This window comes from Carcharodon carcharias, chromosome 34, assembly GCF_017639515.1.
Source record: "Carcharodon carcharias isolate sCarCar2 chromosome 34, sCarCar2.pri, whole genome shotgun sequence".
Taxonomy (NCBI): Eukaryota; Metazoa; Chordata; class Chondrichthyes; order Lamniformes; family Lamnidae; genus Carcharodon; species Carcharodon carcharias.
This window is the reverse complement of record NC_054500.1, coordinates 20,244,033-20,270,353: the sequence shown is the minus strand read 5'-3', so window position 1 is coordinate 20,270,353 and position 26,321 is coordinate 20,244,033. Positions and strand designations below refer to the sequence as shown.

Below are 26,321 nucleotides of genomic sequence, written 5' to 3'. Positions count from 1 at the left end.
GTAGAAATGAAGAAACATGATTCATGTTTTTTTTTGAAATAATGACTGACTCGGTATAAAGAGTATTCAATCCAGGCATGTAAAACTATATGTGAGGTCGGAGTTTTTTTCTGAACTTGAATATAAGACCGGGAGGTGGGCAACTGTAACTCTGAAGTCCTTCCCCTATGAAGTTTTGGATAGCAGATTGTCAGCGTATGCTGACATTTTCTTTGAATATAAAATGGAGTTTGATATCCTTCACAATATTGCCTGCTGTCTTGTTGTCACTGGACATGTTTAGTGTTCTGGTATGAAAGGCTGCAAGGAAGAAAAATCATGCCTCTCAATGGTGTGCGATGCGTGTCTTTTGTGGTCTGTTCACTCTCAATTCAAGTTGCTCCTGCGTTCTAAGCGAACACAGAAGAAAATGTCGGAGGGAGGAAGGGAACAGAAAGCAGCCATGGTGGAAACTCTGCACACAAACACCCTGTCCGACCCGAATTCCCAAAGACAGCATGGTTTACCTGGCAGCAGAGACTGTTGTGGGCTAGTGCAAGATTCGCTTTGATCGAATTAAGCCATTTGGGGGCGACACAGGTCAACAATGCAGTTTCCTAAACATAGTTGGTGCGAGACCACGCTTTTCACTCCCTGCATCCATAACTCCTTCCAACAGCTGCTTCCCCAACATGAACCTACCACATTAACACAAGCCTTTTAACAGAGAGTCTTAACTTGGGGGGTGCGGGGGAAGGGGGGGGGGGGCTAAGTTTCAACGTAGCAGAATTTAAACTTGCATGATTGACAAATCCATTAATGGGACCCAAGGCGCACAAACATGCTGCTCTTTCACACACGTAACGATGGCGCAAGGGTCACACAGCCATGAATGTAGACATGTGCGTACACAAATGCCAAAGGGTTTTACAGCATTGACACGTATGAACAAATGTCAAAAATCTGATGTATTTACAGCGGGCAGTTAGTTACTCATCAGTGCCCCAACCTCTCTGCTCCCTGTAACCCCACACCCCAGTTCAACAGGACTCCCTTGGGAAGTGTGATTCTTTAACTTAAGCAGCAGTCTGAATTGGGACAAATTACAACCCTATTCACAGAGTTTACCCTGTTCTCTTGCAAAGCTCAGCTCCGAGCGCTATTTCGAGGCTGGGGGGAGCGAGTGAGCAAGGCGATTGTTCTCACGCACACGGGCATCAAGTTCTTCAACAGTCAAGGAGAGATGGGCGACCTGCTCCTGCAAGCTCTGCAGCGTGCTGTTCAGCTCCTCCTCCTTCCTCGCGCTGTTGGACGACTGCCTTACGTATTCGGCCAAGACACAAGCCCCTCCGATGAAAAAAACAATCGCCTCTCCCAGGAGTTCTGCGCCCAGGTCCGCCGCCACCTCCTCACTTAAGGGTTGGACCTGACCACTTTTGAGTCCCATAATCCTCATCTTTGTCTTCATTTCAATCCAGTGATAGACTGCAAAAGGAAGAACACTAGTTGAGGTCAAATCAAGATACAACAGGGTCACAATCTCTGTCTCGCTGTTTTATTACAGGAATTCTGTCAAACTCAAAGATCAACCTTCAGCATCCAGAAGGCCACAGATTCTATCCCCCGTCTGTGCCGAATTGGTTTCTCTCAGCCAGACTACAGATTGTGTGGACAACGTCCAACATTTAAATAAAAATCAACCAGGGTTTCTGCAAACCCCTCCACCCCCCCCCTTCACTATCCAACCACCAACACCCCCTCCCTGAAAGGGTGCAGAGGAAATGGTGGCATAGTGGTAATGTCACTAGACTAGCAATCCAGCATCCCAGTCTATTGCTCTGGAGACATGGGTTCAAATCCCACCACAGCAGCTGGTGGAATTTAAATTCAATTAATAAAATCTGGAATAATAAAGCTAGTCTCAGTAATGGTGATCATGAAACTCTCATCAATTGTTGTAAAAACACATCTAATGTTCTTATAAGGAAGGGAAATCTGCTGTCCTTACCTGGTCTGACCTACATGCGACTCCAGAACCACAGCAACGTGGTTGATTCTTAACTGCCCTCTGAAAATGACCCAGCAAGCCACTCAGTTCAAGGGCAATTAGGGATGGGCAACAAAAGTTGGCCTTGCCGGCGATGCCCACAGGATAATTTTTTTTAAAAAGACATGATCGCCAGCCAGCACTCAAGAGCCTAGCCTTACACGGACAGCTTGTGGGGGTGATCAGAGTTTGCGGCTGAAACAGAGAGCCAGTGTTTCAGGCGGAAAGGAAGGTTTCTGCTCATTTGGGCGTTCGAGTCAGGGTGGACGGTGTGTGTGAGAGAGATTCCCTCAGTGTCCTTTCAGTATTTGCAGATCATTCATTAGGTGAACGTGTATAAACATCTCATGTCAATAATACCAATATTAAACAATTACTGCTCACTCACCACTTTGCCCATCGATCAAATGACCTGAACCCATTGGCACCACTTTTCATTTCCCCCAGCCCCCATTATCCCTCTATTGCCCCCATTGCCCTCCATTCCCTCAGCCCCCCCATTGCCCTCCATTCCCTCAGCCCCCCCATTGCCCTCCATTCCCTCAGCCCCTCCATTCCCTCAGCTCCCCCATTGCCCTCCATTCTCCCCACTGTCCCTCCATTGCCCCCATTATCCCTCCATTGCCCCCATTATCCCTCCATTGCCCCATTGCTCTGATATTAATATTTGCCCCTATTCTTTGCTCCCTCTCTATTCTCCATCCTCAATGTGACTTTTCCTCATCTCTCAAACCTTTACCCCGCAGGCCCCGCCCCCACCCCTGCCCATCAGCCTGAGCCAACTGCTGATTGGCCAACCACACAGGCCCGCTCAGCCCCCATTGGCTAGGGCGCGAGAGCCCCGCCCACTCGCGGCCTGGTCGGTTCAGGCGCCTCGACCTCTACCGTCACTCACACTGCGCGGGCGGCAGGCAGACGTAGCGCTTGAAGAACTGGCTTCTCCGGGCGTTCGCCTTGATGGAGTTGGCGAGCGGCCGGCTGACCTGCCGGACTCCGAGCATCAGCAGCTTGGCGATGGGGAAGGCGCCGACCACCATGGCGACCGCCCTACGTCACTTCCGTCCGCCACTTACCCAGTGACGTCACAGGATAAACCACACTCCCCAACCCCTTAAAGGGCTAACCCCACCCTCTCAAAGGATCATGCTCCATCCTCTTAAAGGGCCACCCCCAACCTCTTAAAGGACCATTTTCCACTCTCTCAAAAGACCATTCTCCATCCTCTTAAAGGGCCACCCCCACCCTCCCTCCATGTCCACCAATTAGTCTGATTAATTTCCTCCTTTAAAAGCGGCGCCAAGAATGAAGTCCAAATGCTCATCAAACCTCTCCAATTTAGTTATAATTTTTATAATTTAAGGTATAATTTCCAGGGCCATTCCAGTCTGTGGAATTCTGTTCCCCAGCGAACAGTGGAGGCTGGGTCATTGAATATGTTCTAAGGCTGAATTCAACGGATTTTTGATTGACAAGGGAGTCAAGGGTTATGTAGGGGGCAGACAGGAAAGTGGAGTCGAGACCACAATCAGATCAGGTGTAATCCTATTGAATGGAGGACTAAGCTTGAAGAGCTGAATGGCCTACTCCTGCTCTTAAGTCCAATGCTCAGGTGATTAATGTGATCTTGAAAAGCATAACAGAAAAATAATAACACATTTGAAGCAGAAATTGGTGGAACACAGTCTGGATTTAGACTGGAATAGGAACAAAATAGAGAATATTTAATCTAAGAACGATCTTCAATAAGTATGATGGGAGGTGATGTTGAAGTTGTATAGAGCCTTGGTGAGGCCACAGCTGGAGTACTGTGTGCAGCTCTGGTCGCCACATTATAGGAAGGATGTGATTGCACTGGAGGGGGTGCAGAGGAGATTCATCAGGATGTTGCCTGGGATGAAACATTTAAGTTATGAAGAGAGGTTGGATAGACTTGGGTTGTTTTCGTTGGAGCAGAGAAGACTGAGGGGCGACCTGATTGAGGTGTACAAGATTATGAGGGGCATGGACAGGGTGGATAGGGAGCAGCTGTTCCCCTCAGTTGAAGGGTCAGTCACATGGGGGCATAAATTCAAGGTGAGGGGCAGGAGGTTTAGGGGGGATGTGAGGAAAAACTTTTTTACCCAGAGGATGGTGACGGTCTGGAATGCGCTGCCTGGGAGGGTGGTGGAGGCGGGTTGCCTCACATCATTTAAAAAGTACCTGGATGAGCACTTGGCACATCTTAACATTCAAGGCTATGGGCCAAGTGCTGGTAAATGGGATTAGGTAGGTAGGTCAAGTGTTTCTCGTGTATCGGTGCAGACTCGATGGGCCGAAGGGCCTCTTCGGCATTCTGTGATTCTGTGAAATATGGAGATGTGTACAAGAGATTTTACATATACTCCACGGACTATTAAAAAGTGTTCGATCGTGTTTATCACCAAAAGCTGATAGATGTGCTGCTGAAATGTGACATTGACAGGGAAGGTGAGATGTTTATCTGGAGTAAAGGAAGACTTGCATTGATATAGCGCCTTTCATAATCACAGGACATCACAAAGAACTTTATAGCCAATGAGGGTGCCTTTTGAAGTTCAGTCACTGTTGTGATGTAGGCAACTCAGCAGCCAATTTGTGCACAGCAAGCTCCCACACACAGCAATGCGATAACGGCCAGATAACCTGTTTTTTGCAATGTTGATGGAGGGGTAAATATTGACCAAGGCACCAGGGAGAACTCCCCTGCTCTTCTTCAAAATAGTGCCAGGGAACCTTTTACATCCACTTGAGACGGCAGTTGGGGCCTTGGTCTAACGTCTCATCAAAAAGACTCCCTCAGTACTGCACTGGACGTGTCAGCTTGGATTCACTGTTCAAGAGTGGGACTCGAGCTCACAAACTTCTAACTCAGAGACAAGGCTATGGACTGAGCCATGGTCAGCAGCAAATAGAGGGGGTAAGGAGGGTGTCCCATCGATCGACTATTGAAAGCATTTCGATTATTAAGCTGTTCTAAGTGGATCCAGTGCATTCTGGCTGGCTATCATTCTGCCAGCATATTTAAATTGCTTCTCCTGGGGCCAGAGCACATTAACAATGCTATCTTGGAGAGATCAAACACAGGATAACTTAGGTCAGGAGTGACCTATATTTGGCTAAATCAATCTCATATTTCTGCTGATGTTGTAAACAGGGTGACACCATCCAGGACAAAGCAGCCCCGCTTGACCGGCACTCCACCCACAAACATTCACTCCCTCCACCACCAACGCACAGTAGCAGCAGTGTGTGTACCATCTACAAAAAGCACTGCAGCAACTCACCAAGGCTCCTTAGGCAGCACCTTCCAAACCCACCACCACTACCATCTAGCATCTAACAGGACAAGGGCAGCAGATAGATGGGAACACCACCAGCTGGAAGTTCCCCTCCAAGCCACTCACCATTCTGACTTGGAAATATATCGGCCGTTCCTTCACTGTCGCTGGGTCAGAATCCTGGGACTCCCTCCCTAACAGCACCGTGGGTGTACCTACACCAAATGGACTGCAGCAGTTCAAGAAGGCAGCTCAACATCACCTTCTCAAGGGGCAACTAGGGATGGGCAATAAATGTCCACATCCCATAAAAACTGAATTAAAAAAAGACTGATGTGAGGCTCAGTGACAGTTCACTTTTATCAAGGCATCTTTACAAAGCTCAAGGTTTGAGCTGGACCCTGTCAGCTCTCAGTGGGGATGAATATTTGTCTTGGCAGCCGTGGGCTAGAGATAACCAGAGTTCCTGCTCCTGGTTATGATCAAGTGACAGCAACAGCAGTCTACATTTATGTAAAGCCTTTAATGGAATAAAACAACCCGAGGTGCTTCACAGGAATTTCCATAAACAACACTTGACAGATGTTAACGTTATGTTGATTGTATTGCTGAGGTTAAGGAGAAACAGGCGGAGGGCGTTGATTGATTAAGCATCTTGAGCGCATATAAAGAAGGACTTCCTGCTCCTGGGCCTGGCCAAGGTGGCCAGCAACAGGTCCAGGCGGTCTGACCCGACTGCCTGCCCCTCTACCGCGGCTATGTTCACGGCCGGAGGGCACTGGAGAGGGACCACGTGGTGTCCACTGGCATACTAGAGGCCTTCTGCAATCGGTGGGCACTGTGGGGCTGGGGGTTCATTATCACCCCCGGGAATGATATTTTGATTTGATGCTGTAAGTTTCCTTTGACGTTTTGTTTTAGTTAAAGAGCCCCCAGAAGGAGCTGTTTACCCCACCCCCCACCCCCTCCCCCCCACCCCCTGCACCCCCTCACTTTTAATTAGTTTATTTTATTGATTGTTTTTAGGTTTCATTTAAAAGAGGATTATAAAGAAGGACAAATGCAAAAAACTGCGGATGCTGGAAATCCAAAATAAAAACAAAAATACCTGGAAAAACTCAGCAGGTTTGACAGCATCTGCGGAGAGGAACACAGTTAATGTCTCGAGTTTGTATGACTCTTCATCAGAACTAAAGAAATATAGAAATGTGGTGGAATATAAGCTGGTTTAAGGGGTGTGGTGGTAGAACAAGTAGAGCTGGATAGAGGGCCAGTGATAGGTGGAGATAACCAAAAGGTGTCATAGACAAAAGGACAAAGAGGTGTTGAAGGTGGTGATATTATCTAAGGAATGTGCTAATTAAGGGTAGAAAGCAGGACAAGCAAGGTACAGATAGCCCTAGTGGGGGTGGGGGTGGGGTGAAGGAATCGAAATAGGCTAAAAGATGGAGATAAAACAATGGATGGAAATACATTTAAAAATAATGGAAATAGGTGGGAAAAGAAAAATCTACATAAATTGTTGGAAAAGGGGGGATCGGAAAGGGGGTGGGGATGGGGGAGAGAGTTCACGATCTAAAGTTGTTAAACTCAATATTCAGTCCGGAAGGCTGTAAAGTGCCTGGTCGGAAGATGAGGTGCTGTTCCTCCAGTTTGCGTTGGGCTTCACTGGAACAATGCAGCAAGCCAAGGATGGACATGTGGGCATGAGAACAGGGTGGGGGTGTTGAAATGGCAAGCGACAGGGAGGTCTGGGTCATGCTTGCGGACAGACCGAAGGACTGCTGGGACACTGGGCATGTTAACAGCTAGGAGGCAGACACACATGACGCTGCACTCTGTAGATAGACAGACTATCGAAACAAGCATTTGCGTCTCACTGCACACTTTGCAATCTGGCTTGGAAATTTTTTGTCGGATAAGGCGATATTAGGTCAGGTGACAAAAATCTTGGTCAAAGAGTTGGGTCTTAAAGGAGGAGAGCGAGGGCGGAGAGGTTTAGGGAGGGAATTCCAGAGCTTAGGGCCCAGGCAGCTGAAGGCACGGACGCCGATGGTGGAGCGATGCTCAAGAGGTCAGCATCGTGTTTGGGTGACATCTCACGTGGAGACCATTCGGTCCATCAAGTGCATGCCAGCTCCCTGCAACGGGAATCGTGGGGGTGGGGCTGGGGTTGTGGAGCTGGAGGCGATGGCAGGGATGGGGAGGAGGTGAGGCCGTGGAGGGATTTGAGGTGTGTGTCAGACTGGCGGTCAGTGAGCACCGAGGCCGATGGGTGAACGAGGCTTTGGGCACAAGGCAGCAGAGGTTGGAATCAGCAAAGGTTCACAGGAAGGTGGAGGCTGGGCAGAGGACAGAGGCCGGGAGCAGTTGGGGCTGGAGGCACGGATGACGGATTCGGTGGTAGACAGGAACAAGACGTGCTGCAGGCCAGGAAACTCTACAATGTGACAAAAAAAAGCCAGCGGAGATTTTAAAGCACTGGGAGCAGTGGAATTCCTTAAATACCATCAGGTTGGTCAGAAATCCCTGTTCAGATGCTCACAACGGAACTGACTTTTGTTCACCTCCGCAGTTGTCTTTTACAAAGAGCCAGTGAAATCCCGGCATGAAGCAACTCGCAGTCAATCAGCTTACCCGCCAGCCTCCCCCCCTACAACAACCACTCGCATTTCTGTAGCACCTTTAATGGAGTAACGTGTCCCAAGGCACGTCAGAGGAGGGATTATCAAGTAAAATTCACCTCTGAGCCAGAGGTGGGGAGATGGTGGTGTAGTGGTTATGTCACTGGACTGGTAATCCAGAGGCCCAGGTTAATCCCCTGGAGACAGTGGATCAAATCCCACCACAACTACAGCTGGTAGAATTTAAATTCCATTAATAAATCTGGAATATAAAAGCTAGTCTCAGTGATGATGAGCATGAAACTATCATTGATTGCTGTAAAATCCCATCTGGTTCACTAATTCCCTTTAGGGAAGGAAATCTGCTGTCCTTACCTGGTCTGGCCTACATGTGACTCCAGCCCCCACAGCAATGTGGTTGAGTCTTAACTGCCCCTCTGAAATGGCTGAGCAAGATACTCAGTTCAAGGGCAATTAGGGATGGGCAACAAATGCTGGCCTTACCAGTGATGTCCACATCCCATGAAAGAATATAAGGAGAAACTGGCAGAGACCATCAAAAAGGGGTTGTTAATGAAAAAACTTAAAGGTGGAGAGGAAGATAATGAGTTTTAGAGAGGGAATTTCAGAGTGACATCCCAGTGACTGTCTTTGGGGTGTGCAGGTTCCGTAGGCACTGGTTTCCTGTACCTCACCCGGATGTGTGTGTGTGTGTGTGAAAGCGAGACTGTCTGTTTGCTATTTGGCAGTGGGAGGCATCACAGCTGAATCTGATCCTGCCTCAGCCATTGGGTGCGGTTCGTCAAGGCAGGGTTACTCCAGACGTACTGTCTTTTGGATGAGACATTAAACAGAGGCCCCCCCAGGTTGCGGGGGGTGGGAGGGGTCCTGGCCAATATTGACCTCTTCAGCCAAACTCAGTGAAAATAGGGTTACCTAGTCATCCCATTGCTGTTTGTGGGATCTTGCTGTGTGCAGATTGGCTGCCACATTTCCTGCATTACAACACCTCAAAACTTAGCTGTGAGATTTTTGGGGGGAATGTCCTGTGGTTGTGGAAGGCACTATATAAATGCACACCTTTGGGTCTCAGCGGTAGGGGGATTACAGCCTTCCCTCCACAGAGAGGCTGAGGAGTGAGTATTTGGGGCCGTGGATGTAATTGTGTGAGGAAACAGCCCAGGGCAATCTTAGCTCACTGCTGTTAGCTCTGCTTTCTGAGGCAAATGGCTGTCCTGAACTGTGCTGGCAGACAATTGGGTTTGTGGTGAGTGAGTCTCTCTCCCTCTTCTCCTCCTCTGTCGGTGGGATCACACACACACACACACACACACACACACACACACGGTTAACTGGCTCCTTATGGTTTTTGCCCCATCAAATCCCATCGAGGCTGTCAACTGTCAGCTCAAGCGGACGAATAGTGTTGTACTGATCACGTGGTCGTAGCTAAACATGAGGGGATTGAAGGAGAGACAGAGTGTGTGTGTGTGGATGAGAGAGAAAAAGAGGCATTCAAGAGGGCAGTAGATGATTATTTGAATAGAAACAATGTGCAAGGTTACGGGGAAAAGACAGGGCAATGGCACGAGGTCATAATGCTCATTCGGAGAGCCGGTGCAGACATGATGGGCCGAATGGCCTCCTTCTGTGCTGTAACAATCTGTGATTCTATGAAGAAAAGATAGAGGAAAAAGTGAGAGAGAGAGAAAGAGAGAGAGAGCAAGAGAGAAATACAGGGAGAGTAACAAAGTGATATAAGGAGAGAAAGGGGGGAGAGAGAAAGAGAGACAGAGATGAAGAGAGAGAGAGAGAAAAACAGAGAAGACAGAGAGAGAGAATCAAGGAGAGATGGAAAAAGGGAGAGAGAGAAAGAAGGAGACAGAGAAAGATGGAGAGAGAAAGGGAGACAGAGAGGGAGAGACAGAGAGAGAGAGGGAGAAAAAAAGGGGGACAGAGGGAGCAAAGCAAGGAAATTGAAAGCTTGGAATTGAGACAGAGAGAGACAAGAGCAGTAAACTTGCCCACACAGCAAGTTTTATCTGCTAAGTGATAAGATTGTTTCTAAGTTTGACAAATCCCTTGTTAAAGAAAACGTCTTTGTTTGGAAAGAGAAGGTTTTTTTTTAACTTCTGGTTTTTTAAACGAAAGGTCACATTGAAACAAAAATCAGGGACTTTGTCAAATCTTTCCGATTGGCCCAGCGTTTGATGACCATGGTCTTTGGCTGGTTCCTATTGGTTTGGGAGGGAGAGGGCCAATAGTTTAGCTTTGATTGAGTCGAGCGCTGATCAGAGGGGCTGAGCTCGCTCTGTAATGGCCGGGTGTAGGGTTGGCAGCGCTCGCTGGGTTTGGATAGTCCTCGTGTCTCTTTTTGGGCTGTTGGAGCTGATCTTCAGCCAGCTCAGTGACTCCCTCACCCTGCTCCTCGACTCCTTCCACAGTCTCTCGGTGCTGCTGGCCCTGGCGATGCCTGTCCTGGCAGAATGGCTGAGCCGCCGGCCCATCCCCAGCTCGCACACCTTCGGCTGGGAGAGGCTGGCGCCGGTGGGCACCCTGTTGGCCGACGTGCTGTCGCTCTCGCTCTGCTGCTCGGTGAGTGTAGCTGCCATGGCCCGTTTCCTGAGCCCTCACCCTTTACACAGGTCCTCCCTGCCCATCGCTGTGGGGGCTGGTGGGATCTTCCTCAATCTGGGAGTCCGCCTGTGGCTCCGATCGACCGGAAGCGGCCCAAGTCCGGATTCCACACAGGGTCAGCTGGACACCACTGGAGGATGCCAACATCCCAAAGTCAAGGGTAAGTGCTTTTCTCGTCTCCTAATTCATGAGCAAATAATTCTGTAGTTGGTTAAAGGGTAGGGCACTGAGGAGTGTGGAGGAACAAGGGGATCTGGGAGTTCAGATACATAATTCCCTGAAAGTGGCGTCACAGGTAGACAGGGTTGTAAAGAAAGCTTTTGGCAGACTGGCCTTCATAAATCAAAGTATTGAGTATAGGAGTTGGAATGTTATGGTGAGGTTGTATAAGACATTGGTGAGGCCAACTTTGGAGTATTGTGTGCAGTTCTGCTCGCCTAACTACAGGAAGGATATCAGTAAGATTGAGAGAGTGCAGAGAAGATTTACTAGGATGTTGCCGGGTCTTAAGGAGTTGAGTTACAGGGAAAGATTAATCAGGTTAGGACTTTATTCCTTGGAGCGTAGAAGAATGAGGGGAGATTTGATAGAAGTTTACAAAATTATGAGGGGTATAGACAGAGTAAATGTGAGTGGCTCTTTCCACTTAGATCAGGAGAGATAAACACGAGAGGACATGGCTTTAGGGTGAAAGGGGAAAGGTTTAGGGGGAACTTCTTCACTCAGAGAGTGGTGAGAGTGCGGAACGAGCTACCATCTGATGTGGTAAATGCGGGCTCACTCTTAAGTTTTAAGAATAAATTGGATAGATACATGGATGGGAGAGATCTGGAGGGTTATGGACTGGGTGCAGGTCAATGGGACTAGCGGAATAGTATTTCGGCACAGACTAGAAGTGCCTAATGACCTGGTTTTCTGTGCTGTAGTGTTCTATGGTTTTATAGTTCTAACTCCAGCCTGAAACTGTCAGCAAGACATCCTGGGAGAAGGCAGAAGCTGATTTATTTGTTTCTCAATCATGATTGGCAGAGGAGCTGGAGGTAACGTAGGGGAAAGTCCAGCAGAGGGACCCCTGGGTATATGTGTACAAATCCCTGAAGGTGGCAGGAGAGCTGGAGAGAGTGGTTAATGAATTTTACAGTGTCCTGGGCTTTATTAATAGGGGCGAAGAGTACAAGAGCAAGGAAGTTATGTTAAACTCGTATACGTCACTAGTTAGACTTCAGCTGGAGTATTGTGTCCGGTTCTGGGAGCCGCACTTTGGGAAGGACGTGAGGGAGAGAGAGAGAGAGAGAGAGAGAGAGCGCGCAGAGAAGATTCACTAGACTAGTTCCAGGGTTGAGGAACTTCAGTTACGTGGACAGATTGGAGAGGTTGGGACTGTTTTCCTTGGAGAAGAGAAGGTTAAGAGGAGATTTGATTGAGGTGTTCAAAATCATGAGGGGACTGGTCAGAGAAAAGAGGGAGAGACATTGTTCCCGTTGGTGGAATGGTCCAGAACAAGAGGGCGCAGATTAAGGTAATTGGTGAAAGAAGTAATGGAGATGTGAGGAGAAACTTTTTCAGGCAGCGAGTGGTTAGGATCTGGAATGCGCTGCCCGAGAGTGTGGTGGAGGCAGGTTCGAGTGAGGCTTTCAGGAGGGAATCAGGTTATTATCTGAAAAGGAAGAATGTGCAGGGTTACGGGTAGAAGGTGGGGGTGTGGCACTTAGTGAACTGCTCATTCGGAGAGCCGGTGCAGACATGATGGGCTGAATGGCCTCCTTCTGTACTGTAACAATCCTGTGACTCTGGTTGTGGTCTGGAACTGCCTGAAAGAGCTGTGGAATCCCCTCCAATAATAACTTTCAAAATTGAATCGGATAAATACTCGAAGGGGTAGAAGTCGTGGGATGTGGGGGAACAGCAGGGACAGTGGGACCAACTGGATTTCTCATCAAAAGAACAAGCATAAATGGGCCGCATTTCTATAGCGCCTTTCACAACCTCAGCCCATTCCAAAGTGCTTTTCAGCCAAGGATGTGCTTTTGAAGTGTAGTCACTGGTGTAATGTAGGAAACACAGCAGCCAATTTACACACAGCAAGATCCCACAAACAGCCATGTGACAATGATCGGAGAATCTGTTTTTAGTGATGTTGATTGGGGGATAAATATTGACCAGGGCACCTGGAGAACTCCATCTACACCCCCCCCCCAACCTCCCCTCCTCTTCGAGATAACAGCCACAGGATCTATCACATCCACCCGAGCAGGCAGCCTTGGTTTAATGTCTCGCCCGAAAGGCAGCACCTCTGACAGTGCAGCACTCCCTCAGCACTGCACTGGAGCGTCGGTGTGGATTTTGTGTTCAAATCCTGGGTCCAAATCCAGGGGCCCCAGGCTAATGCTCTGGGGACACGAGTTCAAATCCCACCATGGAAGCTGGTGGAATTTAAATTCAATTAATAAATCTGGGATTATAAAGCTAGCCTCAGTGATGGTGACCATGACAACTATCATCGATTGTTGTAACAACTCATTTGGTTCACTAATGTCCTTTACCATCCTTACCCGGTCTGGCCTACATGTGACTCCAGACCCACAGCAACGTGGTTGACTCTGAAGAATGGCTTCAGTTCAGGGGCAATTAGGGATGGGCAACAAACGCTGGCCTTGCCAACGATGCCCACATCCCATGAAAGATAAAAATAAATGATTTTATGAATCTATAAATGCAAATCGGTGTTAAAATACTTTCAATAGTGAAGAATGTGAAGATACTTTAAAAGAAGGGGAGGAGAGGGCAGATTGGGGGGGGGGAGGATAAATGGTCGATTGATGCCCCAAGCATGTACAGACTGCAGAGGTCACTTGCCACCCACAGTTGCCTCTGGACAGATGCTCAATTCATAATTCAATAATGTCTTCTGAAGAGGAATTTATAAAGTACCTCACAGGGGAAATTTTACAGGACTACGAGAAAAGAGCAGGGATAGTGGAGCACATGGGATAGTATTTTCGGCGAGCTGACAAAGGCATGATGGGCCAAATGGCCTCCGTCTGCGCTGTGCCATTTTATGAGTGACCTGCGGTGCATTTACAGAGAAGCTTCCAGGTTTTATTTTAAGGTGCACCACTGCCTGACAACACTAGATGGCAGACCTGCCTGCAAATTACACATGGTCTTCTGAGGGTACAGGGGAGATTCACTTGAATAGCATCAGGGAGTAGGGGCTTCAGCTAATGTGGAGAGTCTGGAGAGGCTGCAGTGTTCTCCTTAGAGCAGAGAAGGCTAAGGGGAGACTTAATAAGGGCATTCAAGATCGTGAAGGGTTCTTATAGAGTAAGTAAGGAGAAACTGTTTCCAGTGGGAGAAAGGTTGGTAACCAGAGGGACACTAATTTTTTTTTTAATTGCAAAAGCACCAGAGGGGGAGATGAGAAGAATTTTTTTTATGCAGTGAGTTGTTGTGATCTGGAAGGCGCTGCCTGAAAGGGCGGTGGAAGCAGATTCAATAGGAACTTTCAAAAAAGGGAATTGGATAAATACTTGAAAAATAAATTTTGCAGGGCTATGGAGAAAGGGCAGGGAGAATGGGACTAATTGGATAGCTCTTTCAAAGAGCTGGTACAGGCACAATGGGCCGAATGGTCTCTTACTGTGCTTGATTATTCTGTGATTGACTTGCTGCAGATTTACAAGCGAAGCTGTTGGTTTCATTTTTTAAGCCGCGCTACTGCCTGGCAGTCACTAGATGGCAGACTTGCCTGCAAATTCCATCCCGACTGCGTCACTTCACCCAAGTTTTCTCTCTGCCCCCTTCCAGGTGCTGATTTCACCGGATGGGGGAGCGATTTGGCAGCGGCCAGAAGCCCAGGAGGCCGGGGTGCCCACGGCAAGAGGGTTTCGGCAACCGGCTGCTGGGAGATCCTCACCTGCTTCGTTAGCATCGCTCAGTCGGTGTTGAGCTCGGCGGTGGCTCTTGTTGTTGGGTTCCTTCACCGCTTCCCGGCAGTGCCGCCTGGTCGCTGGCACAGGGGCTGCTTACCCTACCTGGATCCCGGGCTCTCGCTGCTCACGGCGCTGGCGCTGGTGTCGGCCGCGGCCCCTCGGCTGAAGGGGTCTGTCCTGCTCCTGCTCGAGTGCGTCCCGGGCGAGGTGGACTTGCGGAGGTTGACCCACCGGCTGGCGGACGTGAAGGGGGTTTTCGCGGTCCACGAGCTCCACGTTTGGCGCCTCTCGGCGCGCCGGGTGCTGGCCAGCGCCCACGTGCAGTGCCGCAGCCTCAGCAGCCTCACCCGGGTGGATGAGGATCTGAGGCGGGTGTTCGGCAGTGAGGGGATTCACTCAGTCACCGTGCAGCTGGAGCTGATCAGCCCAACCGACAGGGGCGTCTGCCAACTGGTCTGCGGCCCACCCTGCGCTAAGAAGCTGTGCTGCGATTGGCCAGGGGGAGCGGAGGACGTGGCAAACTTTGCTGGAGACCAGTGGCTGGGAGATTGACTGCAATCCACTGTCAAACTATCTCATCATAGAATAGAACACATCGCCACAATAACACGGCATCATCTGTAGGAGACTGTTTGTGTGTGAGAGAGAGTGTGTGTGTGTGTGAGCGTGTGTGTGTGTGTGTGTGTGTGTGTTTTGTGTCTGTATGTGTGTCTGTATGTTTTTGTATATGTTCATGTTAGGAGTGTGTGTCTGTGCACGCAGGAGTGTGCTTCTGTGTATTTGTGCATGTTTATATTTGTGGGAGTGTACATGATTATGTGTATATGCTCATGTATGTATTTGTGGGAGTGTACATGATTATGTGTATATGCTCATGTATGTATTTGTGGGAGTGTACATGATTATGTGTATATGCTCATGTATGTGTTTGTGGGAGTGTACATGATTGTGTGTATTTGCGCATGTTTGTATTTGTGGGAGTGTAGATGATTATGTGTATTTGCTCATGTATGTATTTGTGGGAGTATACATGATTATATGTATTTGCGCATGTTTGTATTTGTGGGAATGTAGATGATTATGTGTATTTGCGCATGTTTGTATTTGTGGGAGTGTACATGATTATGCGTGTTTGCTCATGTTTGTATTTGTGGGAGTGTACATGATTATGTGTATTTGCGCATGTTTGTATTTGTGGGAGTGTACATGGTTATGTGTACTTGCACATGTTTGTATTTGTGGGATGTGTACATGGTTACGCGTGTTTGCTCATGTTTGTATTTGTGGGAGTGTACATGGTTACGCGTGTTTGCTCATGTTTGTATTTGTGGGAATGTGCATGAGGAACAGTGACATCCCCTTTAAAACTCGTCCTGTGACCTAGCATCCTGTTGTACCTCCTTGAACACCTAATTTTAACCGTGTGTAAGAGAATGGGTTTCGAGTGAGTTAAAGTCAGGCTCAAGTATCTCCTTCTCAGCCTTTTTATTATCTTTTAGTATTTATCTTGCTCTTTCTGTCCATGTCAGGCTTTGTGATATTTCCACTGCATTAAAAATGCCAGAGAGAGGATGATAGACTCGAATTTAAACAGACCTGAGATGAAAACCCTTCACAACCAACGAGGTGTCGTCACTGTTATAATGTTGGACATGCGGCAGACAATTTGTGCACAGTAACCTCCCACAAGCAGCAAAATGAGCAGATTGTCTGTTTTTGTGATATTGGATGAGGGGTAAATATTGGCCAGGACACTGGGGAGGGCTCCCTTGCGCTTTTTCGAGATGCATCGAAGAGGGTGGGCAGGACCCTTTGCGTTTCATGTCTCACCAAAAAGGGCAGCACCTCCAACAGTGCAGCCTTCCCTGGCCCATCAGCTGGGATTTTGTGCTGAGGTTTCTGAGGCAGGACTTCAACAAACCACAGCCCTCTGACTCAGAGATGAGAGTGTCTGAACCACAGCCAAGACCTTCAAAGTCAAGAAGTTCCCTCCAGTTTCACAGCTTTATTCCTGGCTTCCTCATTTTTAACCCGAACATTTGCATCTTTTACCAGAGTGACTACCCACCTGCCCACCTCACCCCCACACCCAGCCCTCCCTCTCCGGGCGCTGATTCTCTGCCCCCCCGCTGATGTGCACACAATTCAGAGTCCGCAGTCTCCCCGACCATATAAGCGGAACGTTCCAGAACTCACTGTGACAGGAGTAAACACCAGGGAATCAATGCCACCCTGAATCAGCTTAGTCGTGGATCACTTGGTTACTCTCTTGCTTCTGAATCATCCAGGTTCTGGGTTCAAGTCCCACTCCAAGACATCGAGATCATCTGAATAAGGAGCAGGAGTAGACTCACCTCAGGACATTGAAGGTTTCAATAAAGTCGCCTCTTACTCTTCTAAACTCCAGTGGATACAAACCTAACCTGTCCAACCTTTCCTCATTAGACAACCCGCCCATTCCAGGTATGAGTCTGGTAAACCTTCTCTGAACTGCTTCTAACACATTTACATCCTTCCTTAAATAAGGAGACCGATACTGTACACAGTACTCCAGACGTGATCTCACCAGTGTCTTGTACAAATGAAGCATAACCTCCCTAATTTTATATTCAATTCCCCTTGCAATAAATGGTAACATTCTATTAGCTTTCCTCATTACTTGCTGTACCTGCACACTAACCAAAAAAAGCAAGGCTGACACTCCAGGGCAGTGCTGTACTGTTGAAGGTGCTGTCTTTTGCATGGGATATTAAACTGAGCCCCCAGCTGCCTGCTCGGGTGGGTGTAAAAGATCCCGTGGCACTACCTTGAAGAAGAGCAGGGGAGTTCTCCGCTGTGTCCTAACCAATACTTATCCCTCAATCAACGTCACAAAAGTGGGTTATTTATGCAGCCATTATCACATTACTGTTTGTGGGAGCTTGCTGTGCGCAAATTGGCGGCTGTGACTCCTACATTACAACACTGATTACACTTCAAAAAGGTACTTCATTGGCTGTGAAGCGCTCTGAGTCATCCTGAGGCTGCGAAAGGTGCTATATAAATGCAAGTCCTGCCATCTTCTGCTGGTTTCACGCGTTGGGCTAGACTGTTTGCTGAGGTTCAGACACTGTTGTTCACCTCACTTTGGCTGTGATCACCTTTATTAAAAAGCTCAGATTATGGATAAATTTTCTTTGCAATAAAATTGTCCCCCCGATGTAATAGAAATGGCGGACATGCCTGTCTCGTTTCTTCTGTCAGTTTTCTTCAGATTACACTGGTCCGTAGGGGCTCCCAGTTTACACCCCACAGCGACTCTGGGTTCCAGAACCTTGGCATCCCTCTCCCTTAACACAGGGAACAGATTATCATCGAATCATGAAATGGTTACAGCCCAGCCAGGGGGCCATTTGGCCCTTTAAGTCCCTGCTGTCTCCCTACAAGAGCAAATCAGCTAGTCCCACTCCCCTGCCTTTTCCCCATAGCCTCGATCCTTTATTATCTCTTCAGACAATTATCCAAATCTCTTTTGAAAGCCTCAATTGAATCAGCCTCCACTACACTCCTAGGCAGTGCATTCCAGAATCGAACCCTAAAAAATGTTGTTCCTCATGTTGCCTTTGTTTTTTTTTGCCAATCACCTTAAACCGGTATCCTCTAGTTCTCGGCCCTTCTGCCAAAGGGAACAGTTTCTCCCCATCTACTCTGTCCTGACCCGTCATTGATTATTATATCATTATATCCTGTCACCTTGCCCCAAAAGCATGTTATTGTTCTCCCTTACCTCTCCAAGTAACATTAACAATAAATGCTTTAGTAAGTGCCAAGTGTAGGATGAAATAAGTATGAAGCAGCTCTTTAATAGTTTATTTATGTTCCAGCAACTGGCGGTTCATATCAAGCAACACATCCCTTTGGCTGCTCACACCAGGTAGTGTACTAAGTGTACTCAACTATCCCATGCTTGTAAAATTCAGGATTTACATTCTAATGTTAATGCGATTCCTAAATTGGACAGCACTTACTGAAAACTCCCTAGTGTGCTAAGAATTACACCAACAGCCAATTTAAGATTATCAGTTGGGCTCGCAATGTAGCTCACTTATGCTTGCTACAAGCTACATGTGCAGGGACTTGTCCTCTGTAAGTAGAAAGAGCAGGTCCAGTTTTGCGCCTTTTTTGAATTAAACAAAAACTTGGGGGCAATAGTTCCCTGATGTATTCTTCCCGGCAACCCCTCAACCAACCAGAATCAATTTGCCAACCGAATATGCAATATGAATTAAAAACAGAAAAATCTCAAGCTGGAAATCTAGTGCTGGAAAGATCTCTAGCGCCCACAGTATTTTGCTCCCATGATTATGCAGTGTAAATTGTGGCTTCCTTTGAAATTTGGTATTCTTGCATCTGTCCTGATGAGCACAAGACAAAAAGCTACGACAGCATACCTCTCTTTTTTCAAAAGTACTCAAATTCTGTACTATCAAACACTTTATTAATTACCAATTGTAGGATAAAATAAATATTAAGCAACTCATTAACCCATGATTGCAGGAGTTTTAATCTTTTTTTGCGTTTTTGGCAGCTGATGCAATTTGGTGACGTTCCCTTGCTTTTAACCCGGCGGCCAATTCTGAGACGGTCCCTAGATGTGAGGGGGCGGGTCTCCGTGGTGAGCGACGCACTCCGCATCCAATCAGAGTGCACATCTTGGAGGGGGAATTGACCAATGAGAAGCCAAGGGGAGGAGGGATTTCCGGTCGCTGGCCGGCGCGGCCTGGTGGGCAGAGTGAAGCCTGAGGCTCGAGTAAGTGAGGGGAGCCCAGGTTGGAGTTGGGGATGAGGAGGGTCTGAGGGAGGCTCCTCTGCGCCCTCCCCATTCGGTGAGGCCTCTGGGCCTGGCACCCGGCTGCATCCCCGGCCTTTCCTGAGCTGGCTGCCCTCAGGCAGGGGGCTGTGGTCCTCAGTACCCTGGGGGGTGGGGGTAATAAACCAGCCCAGGAGAGGGGGGGTGGAGAGAGTGGGGACAGTGACCCTCCATCTACCCTCCCCTTCTTTGCTGGAAGTGCCATCCAAGGGCATGGGGCGGGGGGTATCAAAACATAGTCTGTGATGCCTACTGTGGCTGAATAGGCCACCATTGCCTACCCATGTGGAAGTGCCCGTGGGACCGAACCCAAAAGGTCGAGGCAAGAGGAGCTATTGGGGGCGGCATCGTGGGCTTTTATAATGGGCGAGGGAGCTCCAGGCCTGTCTCTGTTGTCTCTACTTTGGTCGCAGGAAGAGGCCATTCAGCCCCTCGACCCGAGCTCAGTTGTTTCATTAGATCAAGGCTGGATTGCGAGGAGGGGAGGGAATTGGTTGGGGTGGGGGTTTATGAAAGGCTCCATGGAATCACAGCACAGAAGGAGGCCATTTGGCCCTTCATGCCTGTGCTGGCTCTTTGAAAGAGCAACCCAGCTAGTCGCACCCTCCCCCTACCCCTTGCTTTATCCTCATCTAGCTGGCAGTGATATTTACTTCTTCAGATGGCACCAGGTATTGAAAGAAAGAACTTGCATTTATGTAGCGCCTTTCACAACCTTAGGATGCCCTAAAGCGCTTCATAGCCAATGAAGTACGTTTTCTAAGTGTAATCACTGTTGTAATGTAGGAAATGTGGCAGCCAGTTTGCACACAGCAATATCCCATAGACAGCAATCAAATAAATAGTTAGATAATTTGGTTCAGATATTGGTTATGGGACAAGTATTGGCCAGGACACTGGGGAGAACTCCCCTGCTCTTCTTAGAAATAGTGGCTGTGGGATCTTTTACATTCAATCGTGAGGGCAGACCAGGTCTCGATTTAACAACTCATCTGGGAAGAAGGTACCTACGGTATCTCTGACAGTGCCGCACTCCCTCGGTACTGCACCGGGAGCACCAGCTGGAGTAAAAGGTCGAGTAGGACTTGAACCCAGTCCCTTCTGGCTCTGAGGCGGCAACGTTAGCACCTGAATGGACAGGAGTCAAGTCTCGCTTGTGTATTGTAACCTTCCTCTGAACCACCCTCTTTCTGACTCCACCCTAGGTCACGCTGAGTGATGCCCCTCCACAAGTACCCGCCCCAGATCTGGAAGGCACTGCGGCTGAAGCAGGGAATCTACGCCCGGTTACCGGCTCATTACCTCCGCTCCCTCGAGGAGACCCAGGAGCCCACACCCGTCCACTTTAAACCCCACGGGGTCAAATACGTACGGAACCCACGCACCGGGCAACCAGAACGCGTGCAAGACGTACCGATTCCCATCTACCACCCGCCAGAGTCACAGCAGGGGCTGTGGGGGGGAGAGGGCTACATCCGAGGATTCAGATATGCTAACAACGACAAGGTATGGAGTCACAATGTGACCCACAGTGTTGACTAATTTTTGCATTAACTTCCCTGAATAGGGAAATGGTGGTGATGGTAATATCATTGGGCGAGTTACCCAGAGGCTTAGGCTAAATCGCTTGGGTTGAAGGGTTCAAACCCAACGGTTGGTGGAACTTAAGTTAAATCAACCATTCAGGAAATTGGACCATGAAACTATCACTCATTGTGATTAAAAACCCCTCTGGCTCACTAATGTCCTTTTTAAGTAAGGAAATCTGCCCTCCTTACCTGGTCTGGCCTACATGTGACTCCAGACCCCCAATAACGGCCAGTCAAGACACTCAAGAGCAATTGGAATTAGGAACAGGCAACCAAAGGCTGCCTTTGCTAGGATCACCTACATCCCGTGACAGAATAAAGAGAAAAGAAAATTGGCGTCACTTCAGCCTGAGAGAACTGAGTGTCTTACTCGGCCGCGTCAGAGGAGCAGTTAAGAGTCAACCACTTTGCTGTGGGTCTGGCGTCACATGTAGGCCCGACTGGGTAAGAATGGCAGATTTCCTTCCCTAAAGGACATTAGTGAACCAAATCAGGTTTTTTAACAAGTCGATGATCGTTTCTCAGTTACCACCACTGAGACAATTCCAGATTTATTAATTGAATTTAAATTCCACCAGCTGCTGTGGTGGGATTTGAACCCATGTCCCCCAGAGCATTCGCCTGGGCCTCTATTCTTGTGTTCCAATCCCTCCACCCTATCTCTGTAACCTCTTTCTGTCCTGCAACCCTCAGTGATCTCTGCGCTCCTCTGGTTCTGACCCCCCCCCCCCCCGCGCCTTCTGGATTTTAATCGCTGCACCATTGGCAGCCATGCCTTCGGCTGCCTGGGCCTCGAGCTCCGGAATTTCCGCCTCTCCCTCCTCCGTCAAGAAGTTCCTTAAACAGTCGGCTGATGCCTCCTTGTGTGACTTGGCGTCAAAATTTAGCCAAATAATTCTCCGGTGAAACACCTTGAAGTGGAGGAGATGAGGGGGAGAGCTCCACTTGTTTGGGGACCCAGGCAGCTGAGGTGCAGCGAGTGATGGAACTTGGGGGCGCGCAAGAGGCCAGAATTGGAGGGTTATGGATTGTTTTGGCTGCATTTCCGTTTGGAGCCCAGACTGGTGCAGTTCGGCCTGTCACAGCCTGTTTCTATTTGTCTCCTCCACAGCTCTCCACACGGCTGAGAAAAACTTGGAAGCCGCAATTGTTTGTGCGCGAGCTTTACAGTGAAATCCTGGACAAAACCTTCACCATCCAGGTGACCATGCGGACCCTAGACTTAGTGGACGCTTGCTATGGTTTCGATTTCTATATCTTGAAGGTAAGAGGCTCCTTGGATTGATTTGAGCTGGAGAATGTTTTGCTCGATCAAACTCTCCTTCACCTTCCAGAGGTGTGAAACTGGGAAAGCCGAGGTGAGGGGGTGGGGGGTGGTGGGGGTGGGGGGTGGGGGGGAGCGGAAGACAGAATCATAGAATTTTTCAGCATTTCGGGCACCTGTCTGAAAGAGCCCACTCACTTCCTCTCGTTCTAACTGTCCTGATAACCTTCTGTGTAAAAAGAGAAAGCAAATCCCTAGCAGTAATTTGCACCAGTAAAATGCCCCAAAGCTCTTCACAGCAATGCCCCCTCTAACCTTTTTCCGCTTTGTGTATGGCCCTGTTTGCTGCACTGTGTGGCCCCTTTAAGATGGCTGCAAGCCCATCATCTTAAAAGGAATGATCATGGTACGTGGCCTGTTGAACTGCGTGGGCCATCGCTATGTAGCCACACAATCACTCAGCTTAGAGGGAGTGTTGGTTCACTGGAGCGTTATCAAACAAATCTGACATTGAGCTCCGTAAGGATAGAGATGGATAGACAGAGAGAGAGAGAGAGCTAGAGAGATGGTTTTGGAAAATCATCCTGGTGACGGGTAGCAAATTGTAATGAATACAAATGAAACAAATAATCATAATTCATAGGCAATCATTGAAATAAAAATAAAGCACATATTTTTCCTTATTCTTTCATGGGGTGTGGGTGTCGCTGGCAAGGCCAACATTTGTTGCCCATCCCTAATTGCCCTTGAACTGAGTGGCTTGCTGGGCCATTTCAGAGGGCAGCCAAGTCAACCACATTGCTGTGGGTCTGGAGTCACATGTAGGTCAGACCAGGTAAGGACGGCAGATTTCCCTCCCTAAAGGACATTAGTGAACCATATGGGTCGATGATAAGTTTCAGGTCACCATGAGGTTATCTGTTGCTAGTTTTAATATTCCAGATTTTACGAATTGAATTTAAATTCCACCAGCTGCCAGGTGGGATTTGAACCCGTGTCCCCAGGGTATTAGCCAGGCCATCTGGATTACTAGTCCAGCAACATTACCACTACACCACCATCTCCCCTGAAATGATAAAAGGATTGTACAATTATGAACATACATTAATTATAATACATTGCAAGATGCAGGTTCCCTTAATTTACAGAATAAAAATGAAAGGTCTGCTGCTTTCTGCATTTTGTATTAAAGTCCATAGATCACATGTGGCCAGGCTTAGTTCATTAAATTCTCAATCATTTACATTATATTTACGAGTTTGATAAAGTAGGGGATTGGGCTGCCTCATAGTCTGTTCGTTCTGTATCTTACTTGTGGAATAGTGCCATTCCATTGCAAATTTACTTTTGTGTGGTTGTGGCGAGAGAGATAGCGGCGATAGGAGGTGGGATTCAAGAGTTCAAGAGATATCAGGACTACTAGGCTGAAGGCTTGGTTAACGAGGTAAGTTTTAAGGAGCACCTTAAAGGAGTAGACAGAGATTTAGGGAGGGAATTAACCCCTTCCTTTTGAATGAGTGGATGACCAGATGAGTCCATTTTAATGATAAACGTTGAGGGATAAATATTGGCCTCAGGGCACAGAGAAGACCTCCCCTGCTCTTATTTCAGATAGTGGTCATGGGATTTGTTTACATCCGCTTGAGAGGGTGGATGGTTTAAACTGTCAATCGAAAGATGGCACTTCCCACAGTGCAGCGCTCCCTCAGTACTGCACTGAGAGTGTCGGCCTGGATTATGTGCTGAATTCCAGGAAATTGGGATGCCCTGGGATTATTGTGGGAACTTCACTTCCCAGGGGAGCTGGAGTTTATTATTTTGTTTTGGTGCCAATTGTTCCCTAGACCCCCAAGGTCGACCTGAATTCGAAGCTGGGGATGGACCTGAAACGTGCAATGCTGCTGAGACTTGCTCGCAAGGACACCGAGCTTTACCCCGACGATGCAGAGAAGCGGGAACTCATCTACAACAAATATAAGGTACGATTCTAGACTCGGGATATGTGCCACAATTAGCTTTAAAATGCAGGGGATGTTTTAAGTTTCCCTTGCAGGATCAGTTACACGCAGAGACTGGAAAAGCTGAGATTATTCTGCTTAGAGCATAGATGTGTGGGGGGTTATGGAGATCAAGGCTGAGGGACATTTGAATTAAGGAACAGGAGGAGGCCCCTCAAGGCTGTCCCTGTTCAGTAAGATCAAGACCGATCTGTGACCTAACTCCATGAGACACTGGAGAAGCTGGGGTTGTTCTCCTTAGAGTATGGAAGAACTCACCAAGGCTCTGTTAACAGCAACTTCCAAACCCGTGACCTCTACCACCTAGAAGGACAAAGGTAGCAGATGCTTGGGAACACCACCAGCTGCAAGCTCCCCTCCAAGTCACTCACCACCCTGACTTGGAAATATATCGGCTATTCCTTCATTGTCAAATGCTGGGCCAAAATCCTGGAACTCCCTCCCTAACAGCGCTGTGGGTGTACCTACACCACATGGACTGCAGCGGTTCAAGAAGGCAATTAGGGATGGGCAATAAATGCTGGCCCAGCCAGCGAAGCCCCACATCCCATGAAAGAAAAAAAAAGATTTAATAGAGGTGTTGGAAATCATGAGGGGTTTTGATAGAGCCGGTAAGGAGAAACTATTTCCACTGGCAGGGAGGGACAAGGATTTAAGATAATTGTCAAAAGAGATGAGAATTTTTTTACGCAGTGAGTTAAGATGTTCTGGAATGTGCTGCCTGAAAGGCTGGTGGAAGCAGATCCAATAGGAGCTTTCAAAAGGGAATTGGGTAAGTCCTTGGAAAAGGAAAGATATGCTGGGGAGCAGGGAAAGAGCAAGGGAGAGTGAGACTAATTGGATAGGTCTTTCAAAGAACCAGCACAGACGTGGTGGGCCGAGTGACCTCCTCTGTGCTGTATGATTCTCTGAAGTTAAACTGGTGTCGAATTCTTTTGACTTGCAGGAGTTTGTAATTCCTGAAGAGGAGGCAGAATGGGTTGGTCTGAGCCTCGAGGAAGCTGTGGAGAAACAGAGGCTGTTGGAGAAGACGGTAAGAGATAAAATCCCAGTTAAATCTTTAACCCTGTGTCGACTACCGCCTTCCCCTTTAAAAATTCTAGGTTACATTTATATCTAAAATGGGCCATGGGGGAAAGACCTGGTGAGCAGGAATTAATTGGAGAGCTCTTCCAAAGAGCTGGCAGGGGCACAATGGGCAGAATGGCCTCCTTCTGTTTTGTATCATTCTACGAAAAGGGAATTTGATCATTTACATAAGGAATTATGAAAAGCAAGTTCAGCTCATTGTGACTGGATTTTGCAGTGTTAAGGTTGCTGGGAAAGACTGTTTATTTAAATACAATATATTACAAGGCTCCACGCATCCCAACTTGTTAAAGATGTCAGGCAGACTCTGAATGCTGTGCCTGCTTCTCAGCTACAACATGAAAACCCCCTTTGCATGTCCAGCTTCCTACAACTTGCTGACAAACTGAACAGTTGACCTCTTAAGTGACCGGAATCTCGGGTAGTGACTTTCAATTGACTGCCATGCCAGGCAATCCTAACACCTTTCTGAAAATTGTATTTCAGGATCCTTTGCCACTGTTTAAGGTTTACGCTGAGGAACTAGTCCACAAATTGAGCATGCTGAAACTGTCGGAGCCAGTGATTGTAGGAAAGAAGTCGTAACTCAGCTTGGGCCCGTTAAGATCTTCAGAGCCACAGGTTATACAACCAAAGAAAGATTTGTTTTGACAACACTTGCTCCCTGATGTTAGCCTACCTGTTTGAGAGCGCCGACAAAACTGCCTCAAAGGCCAAGGGGCAAAGATTAAAGTGACGACGAACTCTTGACCTGAACTCTCAAATTAAAACTCTGAGGTTTTTTTTTAAAAGTGTCCAAGGTGTCCGTGCATCCACCCTGTAAAATGTGATTGCTAATTAACATTATTTCCTACGAATAATAAGATGAAGAATATTTTAATGTGCTGGTGTTTCTCATTCTATCAGGGAAACACGAATGGGATCCCTTTTAAACATCCAATGGGTACAAAACACTTAAGTTAACTTTCGTTTGGTAGGACAGAACCTGCATATTGCT

General features: G+C 47.9%; 3 protein-coding genes across 4 annotated transcripts in view; 2 read left to right on the top strand and 1 right to left on the bottom strand.

Annotated features, from left to right (window-relative positions):
* opa3 (outer mitochondrial membrane lipid metabolism regulator OPA3) overlaps window positions 1-3,082 on the bottom strand; it is a 28,852-nt gene extending 25,770 nt beyond the window's left edge. Inside the window, exons 1-2 of one of the 2 annotated variants that reach the window (XM_041179159.1) lie at window positions 2,922-3,082; window positions 1,108-1,464 (exon numbers count right to left, since the gene is read on the bottom strand). In XM_041179159.1, coding sequence (XP_041035093.1) covers window positions 1,139-1,464; window positions 2,922-3,063 — 468 coding nt within the window. In that variant the 5' untranslated portion in view covers window positions 3,064-3,082 and the 3' untranslated portion in view covers window positions 1,108-1,138. Of the gene's footprint in view, window positions 1-745; window positions 1,465-2,921 lie in introns of those variants that run through there. The other variant, XM_041179158.1, reaches the window with a different exon arrangement.
* Window positions 3,083-10,262: 7,180 nt separating this feature from the next.
* LOC121272573 (zinc transporter 1-like) lies at window positions 10,263-16,954 on the top strand. Its single transcript, XM_041179223.1, has 2 exons — window positions 10,263-10,743; window positions 14,391-16,954. The coding sequence occupies exons 1-2, from the start codon at window positions 10,263-10,265 to the stop codon at window positions 15,065-15,067; spliced, it is 1,158 nt and encodes a 385-aa protein (XP_041035157.1). The 3' UTR covers window positions 15,068-16,954.
* A 2,273-nt stretch (window positions 16,955-19,227) lies between these two features.
* mrpl28 (mitochondrial ribosomal protein L28) lies at window positions 19,228-26,115 on the top strand. Its single transcript, XM_041179094.1, has 6 exons — window positions 19,228-19,304; window positions 20,570-20,870; window positions 22,065-22,217; window positions 24,062-24,196; window positions 25,182-25,268; window positions 25,811-26,115. Exons 2-6 carry the CDS (start codon window positions 20,583-20,585, stop codon window positions 25,907-25,909), a joined length of 762 nt encoding a protein of 253 aa, XP_041035028.1. The 5' UTR covers window positions 19,228-19,304; window positions 20,570-20,582; the 3' UTR covers window positions 25,910-26,115.
* The last annotated feature ends 206 nt before the right edge of the window (window positions 26,116-26,321 follow it).

What these genes read in the sequence shown, in the direction of transcription:
- LOC121272573 (XM_041179223.1), top strand. Translation starts at nt 10,263, where the DNA reads ATGGCCGGGTGTAGGGTTGGCAGCGCTCGCTGGGTTTGGATAGTCCTC. An exon ending in CCAACATCCCAAAGTCAAGG is followed by an intron (nt 10,744 to 14,390) that starts GTAAGTGCTTTT and finishes GCCCCCTTCCAG; the next exon opens with GTGCTGATTTCACCGGATGG.
- mrpl28 (XM_041179094.1), top strand. Translation starts at nt 20,583, where the DNA reads ATGCCCCTCCACAAGTACCCGCCCCAGATCTGGAAGGCACTGCGGCTG. An exon ending in GATATGCTAACAACGACAAG is followed by an intron (nt 20,871 to 22,064) that starts GTATGGAGTCAC and finishes TCTCCTCCACAG; the next exon opens with CTCTCCACACGGCTGAGAAA. An exon ending in TCATCTACAACAAATATAAG is followed by an intron (nt 24,197 to 25,181) that starts GTACGATTCTAG and finishes TTTGACTTGCAG; the next exon opens with GAGTTTGTAATTCCTGAAGA.